At 33.7% G+C, this 27,934-nt stretch overlaps 1 protein-coding gene across 2 annotated transcripts in view; it reads left to right on the top strand.

The window, feature by feature from the left end:
• TRIM24 (tripartite motif containing 24) overlaps nt 1-27,934 on the top strand; it is a 102,632-nt gene that overhangs the window by 34,852 nt on the left and 39,846 nt on the right. For both annotated transcript variants that reach the window (XM_039860978.1, XM_039860977.1), the window contains exons 2-5: nt 7,838-7,956; nt 14,888-15,035; nt 19,708-19,840; nt 26,592-26,708. In XM_039860978.1, the coding sequence (XP_039716912.1) occupies nt 7,838-7,956; nt 14,888-15,035; nt 19,708-19,840; nt 26,592-26,708 (517 nt within the window). The remainder of the gene's footprint in view (nt 1-7,837; nt 7,957-14,887; nt 15,036-19,707; nt 19,841-26,591; nt 26,709-27,934) is intronic.

Below are 27,934 nucleotides of genomic sequence, written 5' to 3'. Positions count from 1 at the left end.
ACCAACATTTAGTTCCATTGTTCCTTGTTAGGTAAAGGAACATCTTTGACTCAGAATTTATTTGTAGCCTAAATAGATCATGCTCTGAGGGAATCAGGTAGGCAAGGTCATGCTGGCCCTTTCAGAAGGAGTCAGCTGTTACTGATTTTAATTGAGGGCACAGGCTTTAATGCACAAGTTTACCAGGTCTAACCTGGCATCATTAGTCTCTTTTTATACACTTATTCATAGAATCCTTATAACAGCCGTGCATCATATTTGTTCTAATGGGCATGAAATACTTAGCAGAATAACAGGAACATAGTTCTCAATATGGTAGCCATTATCATCATGATTATCATGTTCTTCTGTTTCACAGAAGAGGAAATAGAGGCTCAAAAAGATTTAGGGGTTATAGAGCAGTCAGTAAAGAGGAATAATCTAGATCTCTTTGGCTTTAAAGTCTGTGCTGTATCTTTTTTATTTAAATACATTGCCTGGAAAATATACATGAAATGTGTCATTAGGCAGGGTTCAAATACTAGATTTGCCACTTAGTAGTTTGAGCACCATGGCCTGCCCATGGTCACGTTTCCTGATCTGTGGAATGAGGATAATACTTAATGCACCAGAGCTGTGTTGTTGTGGGGGTTACTAGTCCTCATGCTCTCTTCTAACCCTAGAAGAGAGCTCTGACAGAAGCCAGAAGAACTTTGAGCCTGAGATCTCATTTGCACCTTCGTCTCCCTGTGCTCTTAGGCTTGAAAGCAGTTTGGCTCAGGAAAGATAGATTGGTGAAGTTAGTATTTGGAGAGGAGCTGCTGCTTCTTTCTTCCTGCCTAGGTATAGCCACTATCCAGAATTTCATTCTTTTTTAAATATAGTTTATCAGCTATGTATGCTTTCCTATCTAATATTTTTTTTTGGATTTGACTTTCTGAACTTTATGATAGAGTATAATATGTAGTCTTCTGTGATTTACTTTCTTCACTCAGTAGTTTTAGGGATTCAGTCATGTTGATGTCTGTAGTTTGAGTGCATTGATTTTATTGCTGTATAGTACTCTATTATTTGAATATACCGCATTATTTTGTTTGTATTGTTGACGAACATTTGGGTTGTTTCCAGTTGTGGACTTTTATGTAAAGTGCTGCTATGAGCATTCTTGAACATGTCTCCTGATATGAAGTATAAGAATTTCCCCCTGAAGGAATTGTCCATCATGGGCATGCATATTACTAAGGAAGTTTATTCATTTGTTCACCAAATATTTATCGAGCACTACTATGTGCCAGGTACATTTTTAAGTGTTTTGGAATATTGGTGAACTAAACAGATAAAAATCTCTGCCCTGCTGGAGTTTATATTCTACTTGGGATAGTCAGATAATAAACAATAAACATACATAAATGAAATAGAAGGATGAAAAGTGCCAGGAAGAAAATCATTAGATCGGGATAAGGAAGATCAGTTGTACAGGGAAGTGGGTGGGAATGCAGGTGTCATCAAAGGTAACATTTGAAAACAGACTTAAAGGAAGTTACGCACTATTTAAAAAGTTTTAAACCTAATTAAAAAATAGGCAACAACTATGGCCATTATGCACAAGTGTGTGCTAAAGTAAAAACTCCACATTTCTCAGGAAATTATTTTTCTTTAGTTAATCAGATTTTAATCACTTCATTTTCTGCTGGGATATTCTAGTTGCTGATCTCTACTAATTTGTGCAGAGGAACTACAAATGTGCTCAGATTTGTCAAATAGAAATTACATTTCCCCACTACTTTATGGGTAAAAAGGATGTGAAGGACCTACATACTGAAAACTATAAGACATTATTAAAATAAATTGATGACACAAAGAAATGGAAAGATATTCCATGTTCATGGATTGGATGAATCAGCATAGTTAAAATGGCCATATTACCCAAAGCATAGACAAATTTAATGCAATCCCCATCAAAATCCCAACAGCACTTTTTAAAGAAATAGAACAAAAAATCATCAGATTTGTATTGAATCACAAAATACCCCAAACATCCAAAGCAATCCTAAGAAAAAAAGAAAAAGGTCAAGGTAGCACAGTGCCTCACTTCAGATCAAACAATAAAGCGACAGTAATTTAAAAAGTCACAATATTGGCAGAAAAACAGACACACAGACCAATGGAACAGAACTGAGAGCCCAGAAATAAACTCACATATATATGGGCAAATAATTTTTGACAAAAGAGCCAAAAACAAAGTGGAGAAAAGGAAGTCTCTTCAGTAAATGGTGCTGGGAATATTGGAAAGCCATATGCAAAAGAATGAAACTAAATTGTTGTGTGTCACCATTATACCGAAATTAACTAAAAATGGATCTAAAACCTAAATATAACAGTAAATTTCATGGAAGAAAACATAGGTACTAAGCTCATAGACCTTGGTTTGAGAGAGAATTTTATGAATTTGACCTCCAGGGCAAGGGAGGTAAAAGCAAAAGTAAATAGGAAGATATCAAACTAAAATGCTTCTGCACTGCAAAGGAAATGGTCAACAAAACAAAGAGGTACCAGCTGAATGGGAGAAGATATTTGCAAACAACATCTCTGATAAGGGGCTATAATATCCAAGATATATAAAGAATTCATACAACTCAACAACAAAAACCAAACAATCCAGTTAAAAAAAAAATGGGCAGAGAATTCGAACAGATGCTTTTTCCAAGAAGACATACAAACGGCCAACAGATGTGTGAAAAGATGTTCAACTATACTAGCTATTAGGGAAATGCAAATCAGAACCACAGTGAGATACCACCCCACACCTGTTGGATTGGCTGTTATTCAACAAGACAAATAAAGCAAGTGTTGGAGAGGCTGTGGGGAAAAAGGAATCCTTCTGCACTGCTGGTGAGACTATAAATTGGTACAGCCACTATGGAAAACAGTATGGAGGTTCCTCAAAAAATTAAGAATAGACCCAGCAATTCCTCTTCTGGGTATTTACCCCCCAAATTTGAAAATATCCATACAAATGTATGTACACTGATGTTCATTGCAGCATTCTTCACAGTGGCCAAGACATGGAAGCAACCTAAGTGTCCTTTGATAAATGATTGGATAAAAATGTGGTACATGTATACAATAGAATACTACTCAGCCATTAGAAAATATGAAATACTGTCATTTGCAATAACATGGTTGAATCTTGTGACTATTATGCTAAGCGAAATAAGTCAAATAGTTGAGAACCATATGATTTCACTCGTGAGATAGGAAACTGAAGGCAACAAACAAGACAGACAAACATACATAGACACAGACAACAGTTTAGTGGTTACCAAAGGAAAAGAGGGGAGAGAAGAGGTAGATAAAGGTAAAGGGGGTCAAATATATGGTGATGGAAGGAGATTTGACTTTGGGTGGTGAACATAATGCAATATACAGATGATGTATTATTGTACACTTAAAACCTATATGATTTTATTAACCATTGTCCCAATTTAATTTTTTAAAAAATTGGATAATGATTCTTCTCACTTATTTTTCCTTTTCAAAATTGCTTTAGCTCTTCTATTACCCTCCTTTTTCATAACTCTTTGAATAATCTTGTCTGTATCTATAAAAAATCTTGTATAGGATTTTGATAGAAATACATTATAGATCAATTTGGGGAGAATTGACATCTTTACTGCAATGTGTCTTCCAATCCATGAATGCAGCATATCTCTCATCAGCATTTTGTACTTGTCAGCTTAAAGATGTTTGTACATCTGATCAAAAATCAGGGGTCCCTATTGTGTGGGTCTGTTTCAGGTCTTATTCTGTTTCATCTATATGTGAATCCCTTGGTCAATAACACACATTTCTGATTTCAGTAGCTATATAATAAGTCTTAAAATTGGATAAAGCCATTTCTCTACTTCATTCTTTTCAGTACTGATTTAGCTATTGTTCATTTGCCTTTCTATGTAAAGCTTAAAATAATATTCTCTAAATTTATAAAAAAATGTTGCTAGGATTATATTAAGAATTGTGTTTAAACCTGTAGATTGTATTAAGGAGAACTGACGTCTTTACTACACTGTTTATCTCTTAACACACTATATCTCTTCACTTATTTAGAACTTTGATTTCTCTTATCAGCATTTTGTAGTTTCCAGTTCCTGTACATGTTTTAAGTTTACACTTAAGTATTTCATTTTGTTTAGAGCTAACTTCCATGTACTTATAGGGCTATTCATATTATTTCATATTGGATAAGTCATAGTACTTTGTGCTTTTTGAATAATTGGCTCATTTCACTTAACTGTCACATTTATATGAGTTGTTTTCTTAGTATTCTATTATCTTTTTTATGTCCACATGATTGTAGTGATAGTCCTTTTTTCATATCTTAATGTTTCTAAGTTGTGTCTTCTCCTTTGTCAGTCTTGCTGGGGGCTTGTTAATTTTCTTGACCTTTTCAAATAACCAGCTTTTTGTTTTATTGACTTTTCGGTTTTTAATTCCATTGGTTGATTTCTGCTTTTTTATTATTTGCTGCCTTCGTTGAAGTACAAATTGAAGTCTATACTCCTTCTGCTGCCTGTCTTGACTCCTGGGTGGGGAAGAGCCTCCTTCTTACTGGTGGATGGCAGTATCCCACTAAGCTTCCGTTGATACCTCCCTGGCTGGTAGAGACACGGGTGCCTATTTATTGCTTTCCATGTGTTCTTCAAGAACACAGCTGAATGGGAGAAGATTTTTGCAGACAACATCTCTAATAAGGGATGGGGACATAGCGGGAGGGAGGTTACTGGTAGGCAGTGATGAAAGTGCTGACTGTCCAATAGGCCTCCTCTGATGCCAGCACAACATAGAAGTGAAGGAGTGTTTCATTATTGTGCTGGAAGTTGCAAGTTCAGGCTCCTGATAACGAAACCAGTGAAGGTCCACCAGCCCAGTGCGCAGCAGAGCCAAACACTGAACATCGAGCTTTGCAGTGAAGAAATGGAGCTGTTTATTTGCAGGGCATGAAGCAGGGAGAACATGAAGCTATCGCTTAAAACCCAAATTCCTCGATAACTTTTAATCACAGATTTTTAAAGGCAAAGATTGAGGGTTAGGGGTCTTTGGTGCAGCTGATTGGTTAGTTCTTGTACAAGCTTCTGTGGTTTTCTCCAATTCCTGATGTCATCTTGCTGGAGCCTTCTTAACTGTGGTCAGGTGCTCTAATTAGGATTTGCAAAAGCATCTCATGATTGCGTGTCAGTGATATCTATAAAGCAAAAGGCAGAAACTAAACATCTTGTGACCTTTGTTATTTAAACTATTGTTGCTTCTTACTTAACTAGTTAAATTTCTCTATTATCTCAAGCAAAGTACACTTAACACTTTTCCTGGGCTTGCTTTACAGTCAGGCCTCTAGGACATGACTGACATACTTTCTTAATCTTTGACTATAAGTTATATGACAACCAAAACAATTGAAACATTTAATTAAAGCCTATACTTAACATCTCTGGATTCTGTGATCTAATGCCTAAACATATTTACTGCTAACTGATTTCATTCCTCACATGGTCTCCAGTGACACTGCAGGGGGCCTCATTACCACCCAGTGAGGATCAAAGCCCCTGCTCCCCACTAGTCTTCTCTCATATACCCAGCAGAAGGTAGTAAGGGCACCTAGTTTCTGCTTAGCCCAGGTGGAAGTCTAGGCTTCCCACTGGGCCTTTGCTGGTGGGAAAGGGAGTACGTTTTCTGTGGTGTTTGGCTGAAGTAGAGTAGTCACTACCTAGAAGTGTTGTCTTGCTAGACTGCCCTTTTCCTGGTCCTTTGGATAGAAAGAGCAGGCTTTTGTGGGCTCGTTTGTTTGTTTGTTTATACTTGTTAGTGTTTGTGGGATAGTGGCTTCATGAACATCCACTTAGGAATATATAAGGCTAAAAGAAAACCTAGATCCCTTGGGTCCTGAGGTCTCTAGCCATTCTGCTGCCTTCTCTCTACCTTTTACAGTTTTCTTGTGCTGATTTTATATTGGATGTCTAGTTTTTAGCTGTAGTTATCTGGAGAAATAAGAGAAAATGTGTTTATGCAATCTTTTTCTTCTGTGAAGTGCATTGTCACATATTTACGGATTTTAATTATTAATCACTTTCTTCATAGTAATCTTTTGACTAGCTGTCGTTCTTCAGTGAAGTTGAATTCATTAATCTTTCCCTTACGTTCTTTTTGTTTGCTTAAGAAATGTATACCTGCTCATAGGGTACACAGATATTCTTTGTGAAAGTTTAAAAATTCTTAATTTTTCCAAAATAATTATTTTTTGAATTGAGTAAAATAGGGCTCTAATTTCACTCCCCTCCCGTTTTAGAGAACTGTAGCATCATTAAAGTTCATCTTTTTTTTCTACTAATGTCTACTGCCACATCTATCATATGTAAAATTTCCATATATGCGAGCCTATTTCTGGTGTGTATCTTTTGTTCTTTTGTTTATCCTTACATGGATATCACACTATCTTAATTACTATAGCTTTATAGTCTTATTTGGTAGACACGTCTCCTGGCTTGTCAAAATTCTATTGAAATTCCTGTTTGGGTTATTATTAAACCTGCACTGAATCTGTAGATATGTTTGGGGAGACTTGCCATCTTTACTGTCATGAACATGGTTTTTTCATTACTTAGATTTTTTTTTAACTTTCTAAAGATAGTTTCACATTTTTCTCCACGTGGAGAAAATTTTAGTTTCTATTGTAAAAATGGATTTTTTAATTAAAAAATTTGTTTATTGCTTGGATATATAAGTGAAATTGACCTTTGGATTTTTTTGTATTCATTCTTATGCATTTCATTTTATAAAAATATATCTGGGAACCTTATTACAGTCTCCTTGGTACAATTACAGCATCAAGTTTATATTAGACTTTTTAAAATTTAATTAAAAATTTAGATTTTAACTTATTTATAATCATTTGCTTTACCAAGCACCGTGAAAAATGATTTATTTTTTTAAGTAATAGTAACATCCCCAAAGGAACATTATTTGCACTTATTAAAGAGAAACAGAATAGTGTTTCTTAATCTCCCATGTAGACTTTAGATGAAACAAATATGTCTAAGTATATCTGTGCTCCACTTTTGGAAATGCTGATTCTATAGGTCCAGAGAGAACTAGAGCTCTCTGTTCTTTTAGAAATGTCCCACATGGTTCTGCACGTCCCTATTTGAAAACCACTGCCGGAGAAGTGAAACTATAAAAATGATGGCCCACGGGGGTGTTTATTTGGAGGAGCAGCTCATTTAAAATTATGAGGATTTATTCATTTACTGTACTAGGTGTGGGATATGTATACACACATATATTTATACTCCATATATGTACATAAACTAAATTGCTTTGTATTAAATAACAGCAGGCATGAATTTGAAGAGAATGAACATTTTAAAAGAACCTATTCACAGTTTGGATGAGATATGTTGGTTTAGTGCATGACATATTTGTATTAAAACTTAAAATGCAAGCTCATGGATGTAGATTGGTGTTTGCCTGAGGAGGGGGTGAGGGGATGAATGAAATGGGTGAAGAGAGTCAAAAAGGTACAAATTTCCAGTTATAAAATGAATAAGCCATGGGAATGTAATGTGTATAGCATGGTGACTATAGTTAATAATACTGTATTGCATATTTGAAAGTAGTTCAGAGAGTGGATCTTGAAAGTTCTCACGAGAAAAAAATTGTCACTATGTATGGTGATGGATGTTAACTTATTGTGGTGATTATTTTGCTGTGTGTACAGACATCAAATCATTGTCTTACATCTGAAAATAATGTGTTAATTTTACTTAAAAAAAAAAACAAAAACAGAATGCAATTTTGTCTTTTCCAGTTGGGGTCATTCGATGTCCAGTTTGCAGCCAAGAATGTGCCGAGAGACACATAATAGACAATTTTTTTGTGAAAGATACTACTGAGGTTCCCAGCAGTACAGTAGAAAAGTCTAATCAGGTAAGTGTGTTAAGTCTTGAATCTTTTGCCTCCTCTTAATGAGGCAGCCTAAAATGCTGGAGGACTCGAAAATAAAACGTCAAACAGAACTTTTATATCTGTGAGGTTATGTTATATCATAAAGGTATATAGATATATAAAAAATAATGAATAATTCATCTTAAGGAATAAAATACTGCCAATACAGAAGCCCTAATTACACTCAGACCTTCTCTAGCCCCTCAGAGAAAACCATTACTCTATATTTGACATTATTTTGTTTCTTTTTAATTTTACTCTGTATTGACAATTAGATTTATGTCAGGCTCCCCCCTCCCCTCCTTTTCATTATTTTCTATTTTAATGATAAACTCTGTAATGGTACATATGAAAAATTCCGTGTCTTAGATCAGTGTGGTTTCTACATTTTAAGAAGGTCTTTTCTACATGGTACTTCTTCAAGAGCCCCATTTGGTAGCATTGTCCAAGGTGTTGCATTTAGAGATCCAATGGTGCTTTTTCCCCTATTTCAAAACCCACATGTAGAACATTTCTGTTAGCTCCTTAAATCTAAATGTCACGTTTCTATTTGATGAACTATAGTGCTCCAGTAGATGTGAGCTATGATTAATTCTACAGTATGTGCTAAGTATAGTGTATAATTCTTTTGGGTCATGATTCTTTGATGGTTTTTCTAGGCATTTCCTTTAATTTGGGAGAGAAGGTCTGACAATGGCAAAATGATTATTAATATAAAATGTAAAAATCTAAAAAGTAATGTTTTAAAGAGTTAAAAGATGACTCTTCAGTAATAACACAGCTAAGTTTCTGTATTTTTCATTTCATTTTCAGCTTTTTTTCCCCTTGGAGAAACTGTAAGAATTTAGGGTTCACTTTAAATGAACATGGCCACTACTAAAATACCTCTTTTTTGTTTTGTTTTAAAAGTATCCACAGCTCCCTAATGTGAACTTTCATCAAAGGCCAAAACAGAGTTTGGTGCAGGAAATAAACTTTCTAATTGTGAAACCAGCTTTAAGGAATGGCAACTTCATCATTTATGTGTGCTACAGTGTCAAATATTTAACTCCTCTGAAAGTTCCTTTTTAAATACTACTGATTTTCTTTTTGTCGCCTGGATTGCCATGTCATTTTGCTTCATAGGTGATATTTATATTAGATATATGTTGTTAGTCATATCACACACCAAGTATACTTCATCAGGTGAACTCCAGTAGTATATATGAATGCTCAATCCAGAAAATTTGAAACCAAAGCAGCATAAATAATCAATAGGGTGGAGTCATGACATGAGAATTGAAGTGATTCTAATCTAAAGGACAAATTTAAGAGGCTGCTTTATGCTTCTGTATAATCAATTAGATTTCAGTAAGTTAATGTACTCTGCTTATGTTATGGAAACATAATAGGAAGAAGTTATCAATTAAACTATAGATAAAGTCCAGTAGACATCTCCAGTGATAAATAAATGGGGGGTGGGAAGGGTATTCAATTTGTTTCAAGAATAAGGTGCTTATAGGGATATTTTGGGAATAAAGACTGGAGGGGTGATAATATAGGTCGGATTTGAGTTATGAAGCACTAGAAGAGAGGTAGTGAGAGCTGAACTAGCATTGCGGTGATAAGGAAAGGAAAGGAAGGGAGGGAGTAAGTTACAGTCCACACAGAAATTGATATACCTGATGACATGTGGAAGATGAGAGAGGACTCACTGCTAGAATGATGGTGTCTTTCAGCAGAGATAAAGGGGGCAGGGAAGTAGACAGAGGTAGAGAGTTGGTTTTGAATGTGGCTGAGTTTGTAAGACTAAGGTGGACATGTCATCTGTGGTCACACTGGAACTCTCACACTCCCCTCTACCTGCACTAGATTATGTTGAAGTTAATCTCAGGCATTATATCATAATCCTTAAAAAATTTCAGTATTTCTATGAAAAAGAACTTTTTCTATAAACATAAACACTATATTAGTTTCATATGTAAAATTTATAATAATTTTTTAGTATCATTGAACATTGAGACAGTGATCAAATCTATTTATTGTAGTTTCTTTTTTTAACACAGTTTCTGCAAGGATCCAATAAGATCTAACCAGTGCATTAGGTTGATTTGTCTCAAAAATATCTTTTATTTAATCTCAAATTACCTCTTTGCCTCTCTGGCTTTCTTTTTTAACATAGTTTTTGGATAAACAGTTGTTAGTCCAGTAGAGTTAGCCTTATTCAAAACTTTGCTGATCATTTCCATAAAGTCATTCAACATGCGTCTCTCTCTCCTGTATTTTGTGTAAATTGGTAATAAAAATGTAGAGGCTGGTTTAGATTTAGGTCCTATTGGTTGTGTGCATGTGTTTGGGGGGGTTAGGGGGAGTGACACGTAAGAATACTTTTATATGTCCATATGTATTTCAGTCAGGAGCCATATGGTGTTTGGTTGTTTTTCTCTTTCCTGATGTTAATGTCCACTAATGATCACTGCCAAAATCTCATATTTCATTAGGGCTTTGAAAAATGATGACATTCTCATTCTATTTATTTCATTCCCATTTATTTCTTCGCTGGAATATAAAGGGAGAGAGCTTTCTCTATTCTTTGGTCAAACAGGGAAGGTAGGTTAAATGATTCTTTCCCTTTAGTCGCTAATTTAGTGACATAGTTTCTCAGCATTTTTCAGAAATGACTAATGAGTGGTAGGTGTGTGTTTATCATTATGAAATCATGGATTATTATCATAAAATGTGTCGCAGTTATGCATATTGGTGTTCAAATCGTGCCATGTGGCAGTGGGAAGCTCACATTGATTACTGAGTCCATCTGATAAAATCCCTGTAGTTGTTTCTGTCTCTTTTGCTTTCTGTTTTGGCAGGATATTGTTCATTTTCTCTTCTAGACCATTTCTCCTGGGACCCTTGATTCCTTTAATCAAAAATGGTATTAGGGGTGCTCATCACTATTGGGTTGGTCATTTTTCCACAATATGGGTGTTAGGGGTGCTCATCACTATTGGGTTGGTCATTTTTCTAGGCCTTTCAGGAGAATGAGTTAACAAATACTTTTTATTTTAGAAAGGAGATGAGAAAATACCTCAAAAGTACATATTGATAACTCCAATTTATAATTATAGGGTTTTACCTTTTTGATTTTATATTTATCTCACTTCTCCAATACTGGAAATCTTGGTTCTTAACTACATTGATATAATTATTTATATTCTCAATATATATAAAAATATAAATGTTAATATGTATTTTAGTAATGTGTTAACATGTAAAATACATATATAAATATATAATGTACGTTATATATTATAGGGTATATTATGTCAATTTTGGTACAATCAAGAACCATTTTAATTCTTTTTATAATGTTAATTTGTGTTTGATTTTTAAAAAACTGAAAATTTTTTGATTAAAATTGACATATAATATTAGTTTCAGGTGTGCACATAATGATTAGACATTTCTGACACTATATATAGTTATTACAGTATTACCGATTGTATTTCCAGTGCTATACTTTATATCCCCGTGACTATTTTAATAAATGGCAATTTGTAATTCTTAATCCCTTTACCTTTTTCACCACCCCCCCACCGCCCTCAGTCTGGCAACCATAAATTTATTCTCTGTATCTACAATTTTGTTTCTGTCATAGCGGTTTCAGTTTGCATTTGCCTGATGATAGGTGATGTTGAGCATCTTTTCATATATCTGTTTTTGTCCTCTTTGGAGAAATGTCTATTCAGGTCCTCTGCCCATTTTTTAATCTAATTGCCGTGTGTGTGTGTGTGTGGTATTATTGTGTGTGTGTGTGTGTGTGTGTGTGTGAAGTTGTATGAATTCCTTATGTATTTTGGATATTAACCCCTTATTGGATGCATAATTGACAAATATCTTCTCCCATTCAGTAGGTTGTCTTTTTGTTTTGATGATGGTTTACTTTACTGTGCAAAAGCATTTTAGTTTGATATAGTCCCATTTTTTCTTTTGTTTCCCTTGCCTGAGGAGACATACTCAAAAAAATATTACTAAGAGCAATGTCAAAGAGACGACCGCCTATGTTTTCTTCTAGGAGGTCTATGGTTTCAGATCTTGCATTTAAGTCTTTAACCCATTTTGAGTTCATTTTGTATAAGAAAGTGGCTCAGTTTCATTCTTTTACATGTATTGGTACAGTTTTCCCAACACCATTTATTGAATAGAGTGTCTTTACCCCATTATATATCCTTACTTTTCTTCTCATAGATTAATTGACCATATAGGCGTGGGTTTATTTCTGGGCTCTCCATTCTGTTCCATTGATCTGTTTGTTTTTAATGTCAGTACATGCTGTTTTGATTATTATAGCTTTGTGATGTAGTTTAAAATTAGATAGTATGAAACCTCCAACTTTGTTTTTTCTCAGGATTGCTTTGGGAACAAAGGCAGAAGGTTGGAATTACTAAAAGTCAGAGGAAGGGCCTTAAGGAATGTCAGTTCAAACATCTGAAGAGAAGGTACTACTGGTCTGAGTCTTTGGCCTTGAGATCTCAGATCTGGGAGGAACAGAAGTAGGCCTGTGGTGTTAGTATTTCTAAAACTGGTAGCTCTTAAACCTAGTTCTCCAAGTATTGGAAAAACTGCAAGCCAAAGCTAACTGTTGCTATAGTAAGGAACTGCTGCAGCAGTGGTGAAGCAGCATTGGTTGGTGTGATGTTCACAGAAATCGCTAGCAAATAGGAAGCCAACTAAGATGATCAAGTAAGTCCCTTCTTCCTCTGGCATGGCAGTCTCCCTCCAGCACCACCTAAGTGAATCTAAGGTGAAACCAGCTCATGAAGCATAAATATGGCTTGCAGAGTAAAAGTATAGAGAATAGAGTTGGTGCTGAAAGTAGAAATTACAGAGTTGTTTCAGTCAAAACCGAAAACAAAGAAAGAAAGCAAAACTACATGTATACACTGGAGAGATTCAATCATATCATGTTTAAAGTCACTTGAAATAAGTAATTCTCCGCATGGTTAAGCCACCCACTTGATAGGCAGGTTCATTTGTTTTATTTTGCTTTTGATGTTTAGGGACTTAATTTTTTAAACTTAATTTTGTATAACTACATATAAAACATTTGTGTAGTTCTAAAGGAAAATCTATAACACGGTGTATTCAGAGAACTCAGACTTTCTATCCCCATCTCATCTACTCGTCTACTCATCTACCTTATTTATCCTTTACCTTATAAGTAACCATTTACTTTTTTTAATGGTTTATTCTTTCATTTTTGATATTTTATGTATAATTGTAAGTAATTTTATTTTTAAAATATAAGCAAATAAGTCATCCTGCCTCATCCCCATCTTATTTTAGTTAAGCAGTGGCATGCTGTGCTTTGCTACTTTGCTTTTTAAATTTTACTTTATATAGTACTAGAGATCCCTCCCTAGCAGTATATATAGAGATCCCTCATTCCTTTTTGTAGCATAGTGTGGAGATTGTTTTAGGGGACATCGTTATAGAGGTGACAGCAGGAGCTAAGAGAGTAGATGAGACCAATCCCTAGATCTAACAGAAAGCTAAGAATCAAAACAAAGCGTGGTGGTGAGATCCTGTGAGGCGTTCAGGGAGGTAAGAGGATCTGGAGGTTTCAAGGAATTCAAATGATTTCTAGGAAGTAGGAGCGGCATTAAATGAAGTCAGAAAGGTTGAGGATAATAATTGCTCAGAAAAGGTAGATTTGGGTTTATGGAAATGTCCAGGTATTTGGAATTTGATTAATGTAAACCACTGACTGAGGGAAATTTTTTTCCCCAAATACAAATGATATCATAGGACTGCTTATATGTATGCTGTATAACTTTTATATCCGTTCTCAGAGAGCACCATCTACACAGTTACACAAGCTTTTATATCCAGTACATTCTCCATACCAGTCGATTTTACTTCCTAAATCTTCCTCATTTATCTGCACTTCCACCCACTCTCACCTAAACCACTGAAAAAGTCTCCTACTTGTCTCTGTGCAGAAACACTTGCCCCCTTTTTAATCTGTTCTCCACATTGCAGTGACTGTGATTTTTAAAATGCAAATATGGCCACGTCATTTATTTACTTAAAAGCTTTTAGGAGACTTCTTTAGACAGATCAAATTGTCGTGTGATCCTACTAGATCTGGTTCCTGTCTACCCTGCCACCAACTTCTCTTGCCAGTCTTCCCCTTGATCTCTCTACTTCAGTTGTACTGGCTTTCTGTCACTTCTTGGAACTTGCCATGCTCTCCTTGCTGGAAGCTTTTGTGCATGCTGTTCTCTCTACCTAAAAGGCTTTTCATCAGTAATTGATGACTCAACTTTCATATCTTAGTGCTAATATGATTTCCTTAGAGAAAACCTTGCCTAGGTAATCTCTTCCTCTCACTTTCCCCGACCTCACTAAAATGGATCAGTTTCTCCAATCATATGTTCTTAACAGCAACTCATACTTTTACTTTATGGCACATCTCAGTTTGTAGTTTTCTGTTAGTGTGATTATTCCAATAATGTTTGTCTGCCTCACATTTAATCTTTACAACTATTCAGTAAAATTTGTGTCGTTGCTCTTATGCATTCTAAGTAATCTACCCAAGGCTACTCAGCTAGTAAGTGGAGGAAGTGGGATTTGAACCCATATTCCATCTACGAGACTAGGCATCACAAGAGCAAAGATCATGTTTGCTTTTTCGATTGATGTATCCTCAACACTTAACATAATGCCTGAAATATTTGCTTTGTTGAACTAAGGCCAGTGTCCTTATATTTCCACTTCATGTGTTTATGATTTAAAACATAGTATCAGTTTTAATTTATGAGGACTGTTAAGGTAAGCGATGGAATCAGTATGGCTGGTATATCATTTTCATACAACTAGTGGTGTGACCATCTTTTAGTTTTTTTCAAAAATTGATGTGACATGTTTCTTTTAGGTGTGTACAAGCTGTGAGGATAATGCTGAAGCTAATGGGTTTTGTGTAGAGTGTGTTGAATGGCTCTGCAAGACATGCATCAGAGCTCATCAAAGGGTGAAGTTCACAAAAGACCACACTGTGAGACAGAAAGAAGAAGTATCTCCAGGTAATGGATTAGTTCTTCTAGTCTCTTTTTTCCCCCCTCTATCCTTCCACCATCTTTTCTTCCTCTCTACATTGACATGTTTTAATACACTTGTAAACATTAAATATTCTCTTGATTTTTAAAATCAGTGTGATCTATATTGTATCGAAATTTGAATACTTATACATATTGGCAAGAATGAATAGATATTGAGCCTTTTTGCCTCATAGGCATACTCCCAACCCCTTTTCCTATAAATGCCTTAATTTGGTGTGAATGTACAGCACATGAAAAAAATACTTGCTTTTTAAACTTATCATCTTAGAAATGTACAATTCAGTGGCGTTGATTGCTTTCACAGTCTTATGCAACCATCACCACTGTCTAAAACTTTCTGTCACCCCAAAAGGAAACTACCCGTTATGTAATAACTGCCCATTCCTCTCTTCCCCCAGCTCCTGCTAACCTCTAATCTATTTGTCTGTGAATTTGCTTATTCTAGATATTCCAGTCAAGTGGAATCGTACAGTATTTGTCCTTTAGTTGTCTGACTCATTTCGCTTATCACAGTATTTTCAGGATTCATTCATACTATAGCATTTATCAGAATTTTATTCAACTTTATGGCTCATCAATATATTTTTGTTTAAAAATTATTTTACTTTTTATTCATTGAGTCAACTAGTGTTTGTATACCTATTCTATATTCCAGGAACTTTGCTAGGTACTAGAGATGAAAAGGTAAGTAAGACAGACACTTGTACCCTTAGGAGTTATTAGTATCATGAAGACTATAAACAAATTAGCAAATATATTGGGCCTCATAAATTCTGTGGGAGCACATGAAAAGAGTACTAAACTCAGATTTGGGATTTAGGTTGGAGGCCAAACCTGGGACTTCAAGGATAAATAATTCATTCCATAAAGGAGAAGGGTAGGGAAAACCGAAGCACATGCACACATTTCCAGACGGGGAAAGTTGAGTGTAGCTGGAGAGTAAGATTCAAAAGGAGGAGGAGTCAGAAATGAGGCTAGGAGTCTGGAGACAAAGGAAAAGGGAGTATAATTTCTGAGGATGCCGATGAAAAGACACAAGAGAAAAAAGGCCAGGTGTAGATTCAGGTAAATTTAATAGGTTAGTGCTATCAAGACTTCTTTGAGATCAATCATCTGTTGAAAAAGAGAGCAGGAAATAATAAAAGGTAAGGAATGTGGAGGATATTTGAAATAACTCCAGTTGAAAGAACACTCCAGCTTCAGGAACAGAACGGTTGCTAGGTAACATCAAGGTTATATTTGATGTGTAGGACTTAAAACATCCCCTGCCAGACCTCAGCACCCTGGGTATAGATATAGAGAAGAATTGAACTTATCTAGATTTGGGGTTTAGCTGGACACGTGTTCCAGAAATTCAGCAGGGCAAGAGATGCAGGTAATGTCATGTATAAAAATGAAGGATTTAGGGATTTTAACTGTATAAAGTTGATAGTGTCAGTTGATAGGGTGAAAGAAATAGTTAAGGATTAGAGATATTGATGAAATACAGTGAGAGTGGTTAAGCAAGAATTGGAAGTTTAGAAAGTAGAAGTTATTAGAGTGGGATGTTTGAATTAATGATTGTAGAGTGGAATAGTTATAATCAAAAATCTGGGGTGGGGCCATGATGTATATTATATGGAATAAGCAGCTACAATGAAGAACAGGTCTCTAAAGATAAGCAAGTTTGAGAGGCTTGTCTTCATGTGGTAATCTCCGTGGACTTCTAAATCATTCAGGATGATGATGAGACTTACTACTCGGAGAATGACTGAGAGTCAGGATCTAAATTCTTCGATAAATAAAGTCTATAAATGAGTGATATGATATCCTAATTATCTAAATCAAAAGCTTTATAAATAGTTATGCCTGTATAGCAGGAACAAACCAGGATGTCCCAAGCCAGCTAATGGTCACCCTATCAACTATGATGCCCAGAAGACATGAATTGAACATCAAGGAAAAGGGCACAAGGAGCTATGAGGATGTTCATATTACTAACATTGAACCATCTTTGCATTGCTGGAGTCCTTGCAGGACTTTTGGTCCTGTCCACACATTGACTGAACATTTGATCCACACCGAAAGATCCTTGAAATTTGGTCCTGTCTAAAATGTCCAGGAGCATGTTTGGTTCATACTAAATGACATTTGGTCTTGTCAGAAACATCCACGCTTAGGAAATGTTCCTAACATTTACTTATACTTTTGGTTTACAGGATTAATACATAAAAACATCATGTTTTACTGGTCCAATAGTTCTTTTGTGGCTGATTGCCAGTAATAACCCTTCTTGCCTTAGCCTGATTCATAATGGCACATGTCAAGGACCAAATATCATGGACCTTATGGCATTGACCAGATGTCTCCATAGATGTTTCATTAATTGCTGGAATTAATTCCATTTGGTATTAATGTGTTGTGCTTTTAATTTTCTTTTAATATATTGGTAATTTACTCTATCTGGTTATTTCCATTTTTTTCATTCTCAATTTTATGTATTTTTACCTTTTTAATCTAACTAGGTAATAAGTTATCTCTCTGTTTTTATCCGCAGAAACAACTTTTAAATTTATCTAATTATGTTATATATTTTTTAGTTCACTAATTTATCTTTAATCCCTGTCAGTTTACCTTGGTTTTAAATTTCTATTACTAACACTTGATATTTATTTCCACTTTTCTTAAAATTATAAGTGTTTAAAGCTTGATTTATGATTTGCTCCTTTGATATTTGATATTTATTTCCACTTTTCTTAAAATTATAAGTGTTTAAAGCTTGATTTATGATTTGCTACTTTGATTTCTGCTGTTTTTTTAGATTTTCTGCATTTATGGTTGCCAAGTTGTTGGGGATTTATGAATTTTTCTATCTGTTATTTTCTACTTTGGAATATTATAAGTAATGCTATGAAAAGAGGGTCATGATGTATATTAAATGTAAAAAAGGAAGTTGCTAAACAGTGTGATTATTATGAACCCACGAATTCATTAAAAGAAAAAGGAAAATTTTCCCAGGCATGGGTTTTGTTTGTTTCTGGTTTCAACTTTATAGTTTTATTATAGTATGATCAGCAAATGTCAGTCTGTTAACTCATTCTACTTGCTGGCACACATTTAAATATGTCTTAAATATGGGTAATATATGAAAATTCAGATAAGTTCATTTATATAAAAAACCATAAAAGGTTACTGTATGAGCGAAAGTAAACATTTTTATAATTAAAGGAAAGCCTTTTTAGAAACAATTTTCTCAAAAACTAAAGTCATAGAACGGATAAATTTTTCTATTAAAAATTCTAATGGTGTGCTTGGAAAAATACCAAAAATCAGAGTTTTGGCAGGCAATTCATTAAATGTTTGCAAGTTGATAAGAAGGATAATTGGACAGAAAAACGATGGAGGTTATAAATAGACAATTCTTAAAAGAAATGTAAGTGGTTGATAAAAATGTAAAATTGTTCAACCTCAGTTGTTAAAGAAATACATTAAAAAATTGTGATATCACTCCCCCCCACTTATCAAATTGGCAAAGATTAACAATATTGAGAATACCCCATTAGTAAGGTGATAGCCACTCTACACTGGTAGGAATACAAATTGGTATAATTCTTTGGAGACCATTTATTGACCCAAGAATTCTACTTAGGTATTTGTATTATGGAAACATCCAATGGTTTATACATTTCATGTTTATTTCAGCATTACCATACAATATTGAAAAATGAGAAACATTGAAATGTCCACTGGCAGGTGGTAATATTTATTTGACGAGATACTATATCGTTAATAAATAAGTAGATACAGATGTATTTACTAACACAGAAAGAACGGTATCTAAGATAAAGTGAATAAAAACACTTTTACAAGGAAGTATGTGTAGTGCCATTCTTTAAATTTTATAAATTACTTAAATTTTATAAAATATTTACTAGTATACATACTTACACAGAAAAACAACCAGAGGAATGTATACCAGGTTTTAATAGTGGTTATCTTTGGAGGTGGATTAATTTTGAAATGTTTCAATATTACCTTTAATTATCAGTGAGATAACTAGTGTTTACTGTTTAACCAATCATTGTGTTTATTTGTATTCTGATTTTTCTGTTTAACATAAGCATCGCCCAGTTTTATCCCTGTTTTGGATATTTAATCCCCATTGAAAAGATACATGGATGACTATAATATGATAGTGAAAACTTAATGATTATTTCTGTGTTAATGGGTATCATCTGTTAGGTTTTTTGCAAAAGTGGGGAAGTAATTTTTTTACCAGACCTTGTATACATTTTTATTAGTTGTTCTGAATTGCATTTTTAAAAATTTCTTCCATGTTTGGAATGGAAAACATCTAATTGGTTCACACTCATTTATCTGGGCTCTTAAGATTTTTTAATTCCATAAACCATTTTTTTAACTACACATTTTCTTTTTCTCCTAAATTAATTTGAATTTATACATTGGAAAGTGAAAAAGCTCATTTATATTTTCATTCTGAAGAGCTGAAAATATTTAATGTTTAATATCTGTAAAACCTGGTGATAGTGATGTTGATGAAAGTGTTTGTATTTTCCTGGATTTGAGTTTGAATAGTCAATCTAATATTTACTATTCAATTATGTTAATTTTTTTTTGCCCCCCATTGTTTCTACAGAGGCAGTTGGTGTGACCAGTCAGCGACCCGTGTTTTGTCCTTTTCATAAGAAGGAGCAGCTAAAGCTTTACTGTGAAACATGTGACAAACTGACTTGTCGGGACTGCCAGTTATTAGAACATAAAGAGCATAGGTACCAGCATCTTTCATTATATACATAGATTTATATTACAGCTTTATGAAGACTTAGAGGACTGCTGGCACCTAGTCAAATGGCAGTCTGCAGATAATGTTTTGTTTGCCAGCACCACGTTACCTTGCTTATTCAGGAACTTTTCAACTTTGGCAGTATTGACATTTTGGACCAGATAATTCTTCGTTATGGGGGGCTGCCCAGTGCATTTGTATGGTGTTTAGCTGCATCTTTGACCTCTGTTCACTAGATTCCAGTAGCATCCTCCCAGTTGTCAAAACCAAAAATGTCCCCAGACATGACCAAATGCCTTAAGAAGCAAAATTACCCTGGAATAAGAACCACTGGCCTATTCATTGTTTTAAAATATGTGGAATTAGTTACCAGTGTTGTAAAATAAGATTTTATGCTAAAACAAACAAACCAACAACAGCAAAAACACCACATCTTTGGTATTTCGAGAAAATGGAAGCTCTTGGAGCCCTTGGCCTCATATACTTTCATATCAGCATTTGGCTGGAATTGACTTTAGTGCTCTTTAGAATGAAGCATGCTTTTTCCAATTCAGAAGAAAAATGGTAGATGATGCATGATGGAGTAAGAGCAGTTAAAGTATGAGTAAATCAACAAAGATGTCAGTCTGTGTCGTGTGTGTTGTGTATCACAGCAGATATGTTAGGATGTAGAGTTTATGGTCTAAGGCTTATGTATAATTTAGGAAAAGGATAAAAATACAAAATATTAGAGGTTAAGTCAAGATCTGCATTTTGTAATATCTCTGTATGTAATAGTAGCTAAAAGAATAGTAAAAGTGTATATGATTATCAAGATGGTGAGGGGAAATAGAATAATTAGTCTAAAAACAGGCCAATAAAAAAAAGAAACATTAAAATAAAATTTTTCTTACTCTTAAAAAAATTTTATTTTTCAATTATTGGTTGACATTCAATATTTTATATTTCAGGTATATGGCATACTAGTTAGAGACATAATTTATGAAGTGATTCCTCCAATAAGTCTAGTACCCACCTGGCACTATACATAGTTAATACATTATTGACTATAGTCCCTATGCTGTACTTTACATCCCTGTGACTATTTTGTAACTGCCAATTCATACTTCTTAAATCCTTAACCATTTTCACCCAGCTCCCCAATCTGCCCTCCCATCTTGCAACCATGAGTTTGTTCTCTATATCCGAGTCTATTTTTGTTTTATTTGTTCATTATTTTGTTCCTTGGATTCCACGTGTAAGTGAAATCATATGGTATTGTCTTTCTCTGTTGGACTTACTTCATTTACCATAAGACCCTCTAGGTCCATCTATGTTGTTGCAAATATTAAAATTTCATTTTTTATTGCTGAGTAACATTCCATTGTATGTATGTCCTGTAACTTCGTTATCCAGTTGTCTATTGATGGGCACTTAGGTTGCTTCCGTATCTCTGCTATTGTAAATAGTGCTGCGGTGAACATAGGGGTGCATATATCTTTTTGAATTAGTGTTTTAGATTTCTTCAGATAAATACCCAGAAGTGGAATTGCTGGGTCATAAGGTAGTTCTGGTTTTAATTTTTTAAGGAACTTTGACTTTTCTATAGTGGCTGTACCAGTTTGCGATCTCATCAACAGCGCACAAGGGTTCCCTTTTCTCCACTTCTTCGCCAACACTTGGTTTTTGAATTATTGGTGATAGCTGTTCTGACAGGTGTGAGGTGATTTCTCATTGTAGTTTCAATATGCGTTTCTCTAATGATGAGAGAACCTCAGCATCTCTTCATATGTCTGTTGGCCATTGGTATGTCCTCTGTGGAGAAATGTCTATTCAGGTCCTCTACCCGTTTTTTTTATTCGGATTGTTTGTTTAGTTTTATGAGTTCCTTACATATTTTGGATATTAATCCCTTATCAGATGTATCACTGGCAATATCTTCTCCCATTCAGTAGTTGTCTTTTTGTTTTGTTGGTTTCCTTTGCTATATAAAAACTTTCCAGTTTGATGTAGTCCCATTTGTTTATTTTTTTATTCTGTTTCCCTTGCCCAAGGAGATATATCCAAAGAAATATTACTAAGAGCAATGTTAAATGTTTACTTCCCATATTTTCTTCTAGAAGTTTTATGGTTCGGTTCTTACATTTAAGTCTTTAATCCAGTTTGAGTTTATTCTTGAATATGGGTAAAAAACAAGAGTGGTCCAGTTTCATTTTTTTTGCATGTATCCATCCAGTTTTCCCAACACCATTTATTGAATGGACTCTTTACCCCATTGTATATTCTTGCCTTCTTTGTCATAGATTAAATGACCATATAGCCGTGGGTTTATTTCTGGGCTCTCTGTTCTGTTGCATTGAACTGAGTGTCTGTTTTATTGCCAGAACCATGCTGCTTTGAGTACTATACCCTTGTAGTATAGTTTGATATCAGATAGCCTGTTACTTCCAACTTCGTTCTTCTTTCTCAAGACTGCCGTGTATATTTGGGGTCTTTTATGGTTCCATGTAAACTTTAGAATTATTTGTTCTGGTTCTGTGAATAATGCCGTTGGTATTTTCATAGGGATTGCACTGAATTTATAGATTGCTTTGGGTAGTATGGACATTTTAACTGTTAATTCTTCCTTTATGTTTCCATTTGTTTGTATTTCCTTCCTTTTCTTTCTTCAGTGACTTATAATTATCTGAGTAGAGGTCTTTTACCTCCTTGGTTAAATCTATTCCTAGATATATTTTTTTATGTAACTGTAAATGGGATTATTTTCTTAATTTCTCTTTCTGATAGTTCATAATTGGTGTATAGAAATGCAACTGATTTCAGAATATTAATTTTGTATCCTGCTACTTTACTGAATTCATTTATCAGTGCTAACAGTTTTTTTGTGGAATCTTTAGAGTTCTCTGTATAGTATCATGTCATCTGCACGTAATGAGTTTTCCTTCTTTCTAATTTGGGTGCCTTTTATTTCTTTTTCTCATCTGATTGCTATGGCTAGGACTTCCAGTACTATTTTGAATAAAGGTGGTGAAAGTGGGCATCCTTGTCTTGTTCCTGATCTTAAGGAAGTGCTTTTAGCTTTTTCCATTAAGTGTGATGTTAGCTGTAGGTTTGTCATATATGACCTTTATTATGGTGAGAGAAGGTCCCCCTATTCCCACTTTGCCGAGAATTTTTATCATAAATGGATACTGGATTTTGTGAAACACCTTTTCTGCATCTATTGATATGATTATATGATTTTTATCTTTTAGTTTGTTAATGTGGTGTATCGCATTGATTCGCGGATATTGAGCCATCTTTGTCCTGGGAATAAATCCAACTTGATCATGGTGTATGATCTTTTTAATGTATTGCTGAGTTTGGTTTGCTAATATTTTTTTTGAGGATTTTTGCATCTCTGTTCATCAGGGATATTTGCCTATAATTTTCTTTTTTGGTAATGGCTTTGGTGATCTTGTAGAATGACCTTGGGAGCCTTCATTTCACTGCTCTTGAATTTTTTGAAATAGTTTGAGAAGAATAGGTATTAATTTAATTTTTCTTTGACTGTTTGGTAAAATTCACCTGTGAAGCTATCTGGTCCGGGATGATTTTTGTTTGATGGGAGTTTTTTGATTACTAATTTGATTTCATTAGTAGTAGTCACTCAGTTCAGGTTTTGTTTCTTTACTCAGTCTTGGAAGATTATATGTTTCTAGGAATGTATCTGTTTCTTTCATATTGTCCAATTTCTGACATCTAGTTGCTCATAGTATCAAAGAACAGATTTTAATAAGGACTTGATAAATTAAAAGAGCCATAAATACTTTCTAATTATAATAAATGTAAATGAATAAAATGTTCTAAATTTAAAATTTTCATGCTGGTTAAGAAAGAAAATAGAAAGTCTGTTTGCTTTTTTAAAGAGATATTAAAAATCTATGTATATAAAAATAATGACAGGAAAAGACATGTCATACAAACACTAACCAAAGGCAGGCTGGCATACCAAAGTACATTATTTGAGATAAAGAAGGAAACTTTATAACAATAATTGGTTTTATTTATCTAAAAGTTGTAACAGTTGTAAATATGTGCCCCATGGCCTTGAAATATATAAAGAAAAATGACAGCTTAAAACAGAGTGGGAAATTTTTAACATACTTCTCAATAATTGACAGAATAAGCACATTAAAAATCAGTAAGATTAAAATAATACAATTAGCAAATGACCTCATAGGTATTAAGAAACACTATGCCCCAAAATAGACATTCTTTTCAAAATAAAAAAATATAAAAATAAAAAAATTTAACCATATGCAGTCTTCAATTTCAGAAGATTAAATTGTATAAAGTTTTATGTAAACTCAATGCAGTTAATCTGGAAAACAATAATAGATGATAACACTCTCCATATATTTGAAAATGAAGACATGCAATTCATATGAAAATTAACGTAGCACATGATCCTCTGGCATCCTGGACGAGAGGGAGAAAAAAATGATATGGAGGACGTTATTGAGACAAATAACAATTGGAATGTGGTCTATAGATCAGATGAAAGTATTATCTCAGTGTAAATTTTCCTGTATTTAATAATTATACTATGGTTAAATAATAGAATTTCCTTGTAAGGAAATGCATACTAATTATTATTGAGTTAAAGGACTACAAGGAGGCAATATTTGAAAAACTAAGCTGTGTAAAGGTATATGTGAGATCTCTACTATTGCAAATTTAACTTTGAAGTTATCTTAAAATAAGCAGTTAAAAATACAGCGTAAAAGGAGAAATCCCAATAGCTTTTAGAAAATATTTTTATTTGATAGTGAAAATAACTATCTTCGAAATATATTCTAAAACCATGATTAGATGGAAATATATATCATTAAATGCATGTAGTAGATAGTAAGGATAAAAAGTAAATATGCTAAACATTTATTTCAAATTGGAATGAACAAATTAAACCCAAAGTAAGTGGAGGGAAAGATAAAATAAAGACAAGTGCAGAAATTGATGAAATAGTCAAAGCCAAAACTTAAGTTTTTCAAAAGCTTGGTAAAACTAACAAATCTTTTTGTGAGTGATTAAGGAGAGCAGTTCCAAATAATCAATGCCAGGAGTAAGAAAAGGGCACATCACCACATTTTCTAAAGGTATTTAAAAATATAAAAAGGATATCTGTCAATAGATTTGAAAATCTTAACATGAAATGAGTTAATTCTTAGAAAATACAACTTAACTGGTCCAAGATAAAATAGAAAATCAAAGTACCCTTAATTTCATGTAAATTCATAATTCGTAATATCCCCACAAAGAAAATGACAAACCCAGATGACTTCACTGATTAATCTATGAAATAGATGAGGTAAAAATAACCCTTTTAATACAGCCTTGTCCAGAGAATGGCAAAAGAATAAACTCTCTCCAACTTATTTTATGAGGAATAAAAATAAAATTACAATCTCATACATGAAATGAACCTAAAAGTACTAAGAAATAAGTTAGGAAAAGAAATCTAGCAGTATTGTGATTTTTGGACAATTTAATTACAACCAAGTTGACCTTATATTAGGAATACAAAGTTCATTTAACATCTGAATATCATTTATGTAATTCATCATCTTTAAAGAATAAAAGGGATAATTATATGACCATCTCAGTAGTGGTGGAAGAAACATTAAAAATATGCACCTATGATGTAAAATCTTAGTAAACTAGGAATAAAAGGAAATTTTCTAAACCTAATAAAGGTTATCTGTGAGAAGTACTGGAAAACATCATAATGGAGTATTGAAAGTTTTTACATTGAGTTTAGGGACAAGATAAAGATGGCCATTTTGACCATTTCATTTAATATTATACTAGGATCCCAAACAGTGTAGTAATGACAAAAAGTTTTGGATATAAAACTTGAGTTACCTAAGGAGGAATTTAAAATGTCATTATTTACAAATATGATTATGTATAAAGGGGATCCAATAGAATTATCTGTGTGCTTTCCCCCTCCCTTTTTTTCTAACTCTGGCAAACCTGTTTATAATATTTAATTTTAAGTTATATTATGTCAAACATTATATTTCATGTGTTTTATGAAAAACAATGAAACTTCATAATTTATCTTCTGCATCATTGTCTGTTTCTCTAGAGCTACTCTTGAGTCATCTTACATAGTGTGTTATGGGTTACCTTCATTTCCAAGTTAAATATTTTAAAATGCTGTATTTTATTGTTGCCTGAAGCTTTATGTCATGCAAGGGAGAACATCAGGAGTTTTGCTTCCCCCCTCCCATACTTCTCATTCCCCATTTATCCTGAAGGCAAATATTTGTGACTCCTACAAAACAACTACCTATTGTTTAAAATGAATCTTCAAAATGTTCATGATGTCACACTTTCATAATTATAAAATTGTAAAATAATAAATCTGCTTAAATATCTATAATTACTTTTTGGCAGGTCCTCCAAGTGAGCTCTGTAAGCCTCTAAAACTATGATGATGAATGTGTATCTTTCCCAAATTTTCAAAATAATTTAAAGAGTGTCCATGAGTAATATCTGTAAAGATTCCCTCTTTTTCTTTTTGTTATTTAGGACTCCTTCTTTCTTAAGGGATAATTTTGAGAGGAGGGGAAAACAACTTATCTTCTAGGGATATATTTGGTATTTTTAATTGATTATTTTTTGTATTCTTTATACTCTCTTAGTTTTCTTTTATTTCTTTGCATTGGGCTTTTCCTCATTTTAGACAGATAATTGACTACTTATTTTTTCAGATATCAATTTATAGAAGAAGCTTTTCAGAATCAGAAAGTGATCATAGATACACTAATCACCAAACTGATGGAAAAAACAAAATACATAAAATTCACAGGAAATCAGATCCAAAACAGGTAAATTTACATTTATGGTATTACAATAAATCGTCTGTAATATAATGTGTTAAGTATATTCAGAACATTTTACTTAACTCATGGTGAAGCAGATCTGAGTAAGCTGTCAGATGGCTCTAGTAACACATATTTGATACTTTTCCAGAAACTTAGGGTTGGAAAGCATCTTTTCAGTCATAAAATTTCAAAACTATTGTCATGGTAATCTACATTTAGCAGCAGCTCATCTATCTGGAAGATATTGATAATTTATAACATCTAGTGACAAATGGTAGCAATTGTAAAATTACCAATTATATGTGAAAGAGCCACCATTGATGAAATTTGCCCTTTTGACTTTTTTCTTTCTTTTTCACTATGTATATAGTATGAGCTATGGTCTAACGTTTTGTTTTCTTTTTCTTTTTTTTTTTTTTAAATATTGATGTCCGTTTGTTCCAGCACCATTTGTCGAAAAGACTAGCCTGTTGCTATTGAGTTGCCTTGGCACCTTTGTAGAAAATCCGTTGACCATATGTGTGTGAGGTTATTTCTGGGCTCTATTTTGTTCCATTGTGTTTCTTTTTTGCCAATACCCTACTTCATGACTGTAGCTTTGTGTAATGAGTCTTAAAATTAAATAGTGTGAATTCTCCAAATGTGATTTTTTTTTTCACCTTTTTGTTAGTGGTTTATGCTGTTTTTACAAAGTAATACATTATTGTATGAAAAGATTTGGGGTTTTGAATTATGGTAAAAATTAAAGAATCTTTGGAATCGGTGTTAATTTCTCCTATCTTTGTTGCCTACCTGATTATAGATGGATTAAATTTAATGACTGAATGACTTTGCAGTTTAGTTCATTTTTTATGCATGTGCAAACATGGCACTGCTTGTCCCTTTTTTCATTCTGTTCTACTGCCAAGAAGATTTAAATTAGTTTTTTTTTAAGGTTGTTTGCTTCTCACACCTACCTGGTTTACTTGATCCTATAGCCAATACTGATGTCAAATAGTTATAGTTATTTTGAAGAATTTCCAAAAGAAAATCTCTGCCCTTTGGTCTTAAGTTTTGGAGTGTAAATGGGGAAAAGCAGACAGAAGAAAAGCTTGTTTCTCTCCTAATGTTTGGTGGTTCTCTACTTCTGTAAGGTATTCTGGTATGTGATACTATGTATCACATATCCATCTCGATCTCCATGAAAACAGCATTCCCATTTTCTCTTATCAAAGGAAAAAACATATTTG

Source organism: Pteropus medius, unplaced genomic scaffold (genome assembly GCF_902729225.1).
Source record: "Pteropus medius unplaced genomic scaffold, Ma_sr-lr_union100, whole genome shotgun sequence".
NCBI lineage: Eukaryota > Metazoa > Chordata > Mammalia > Chiroptera > Pteropodidae > Pteropus > Pteropus medius.
This window is presented reverse-complemented; position numbering and strand designations above follow the sequence as displayed.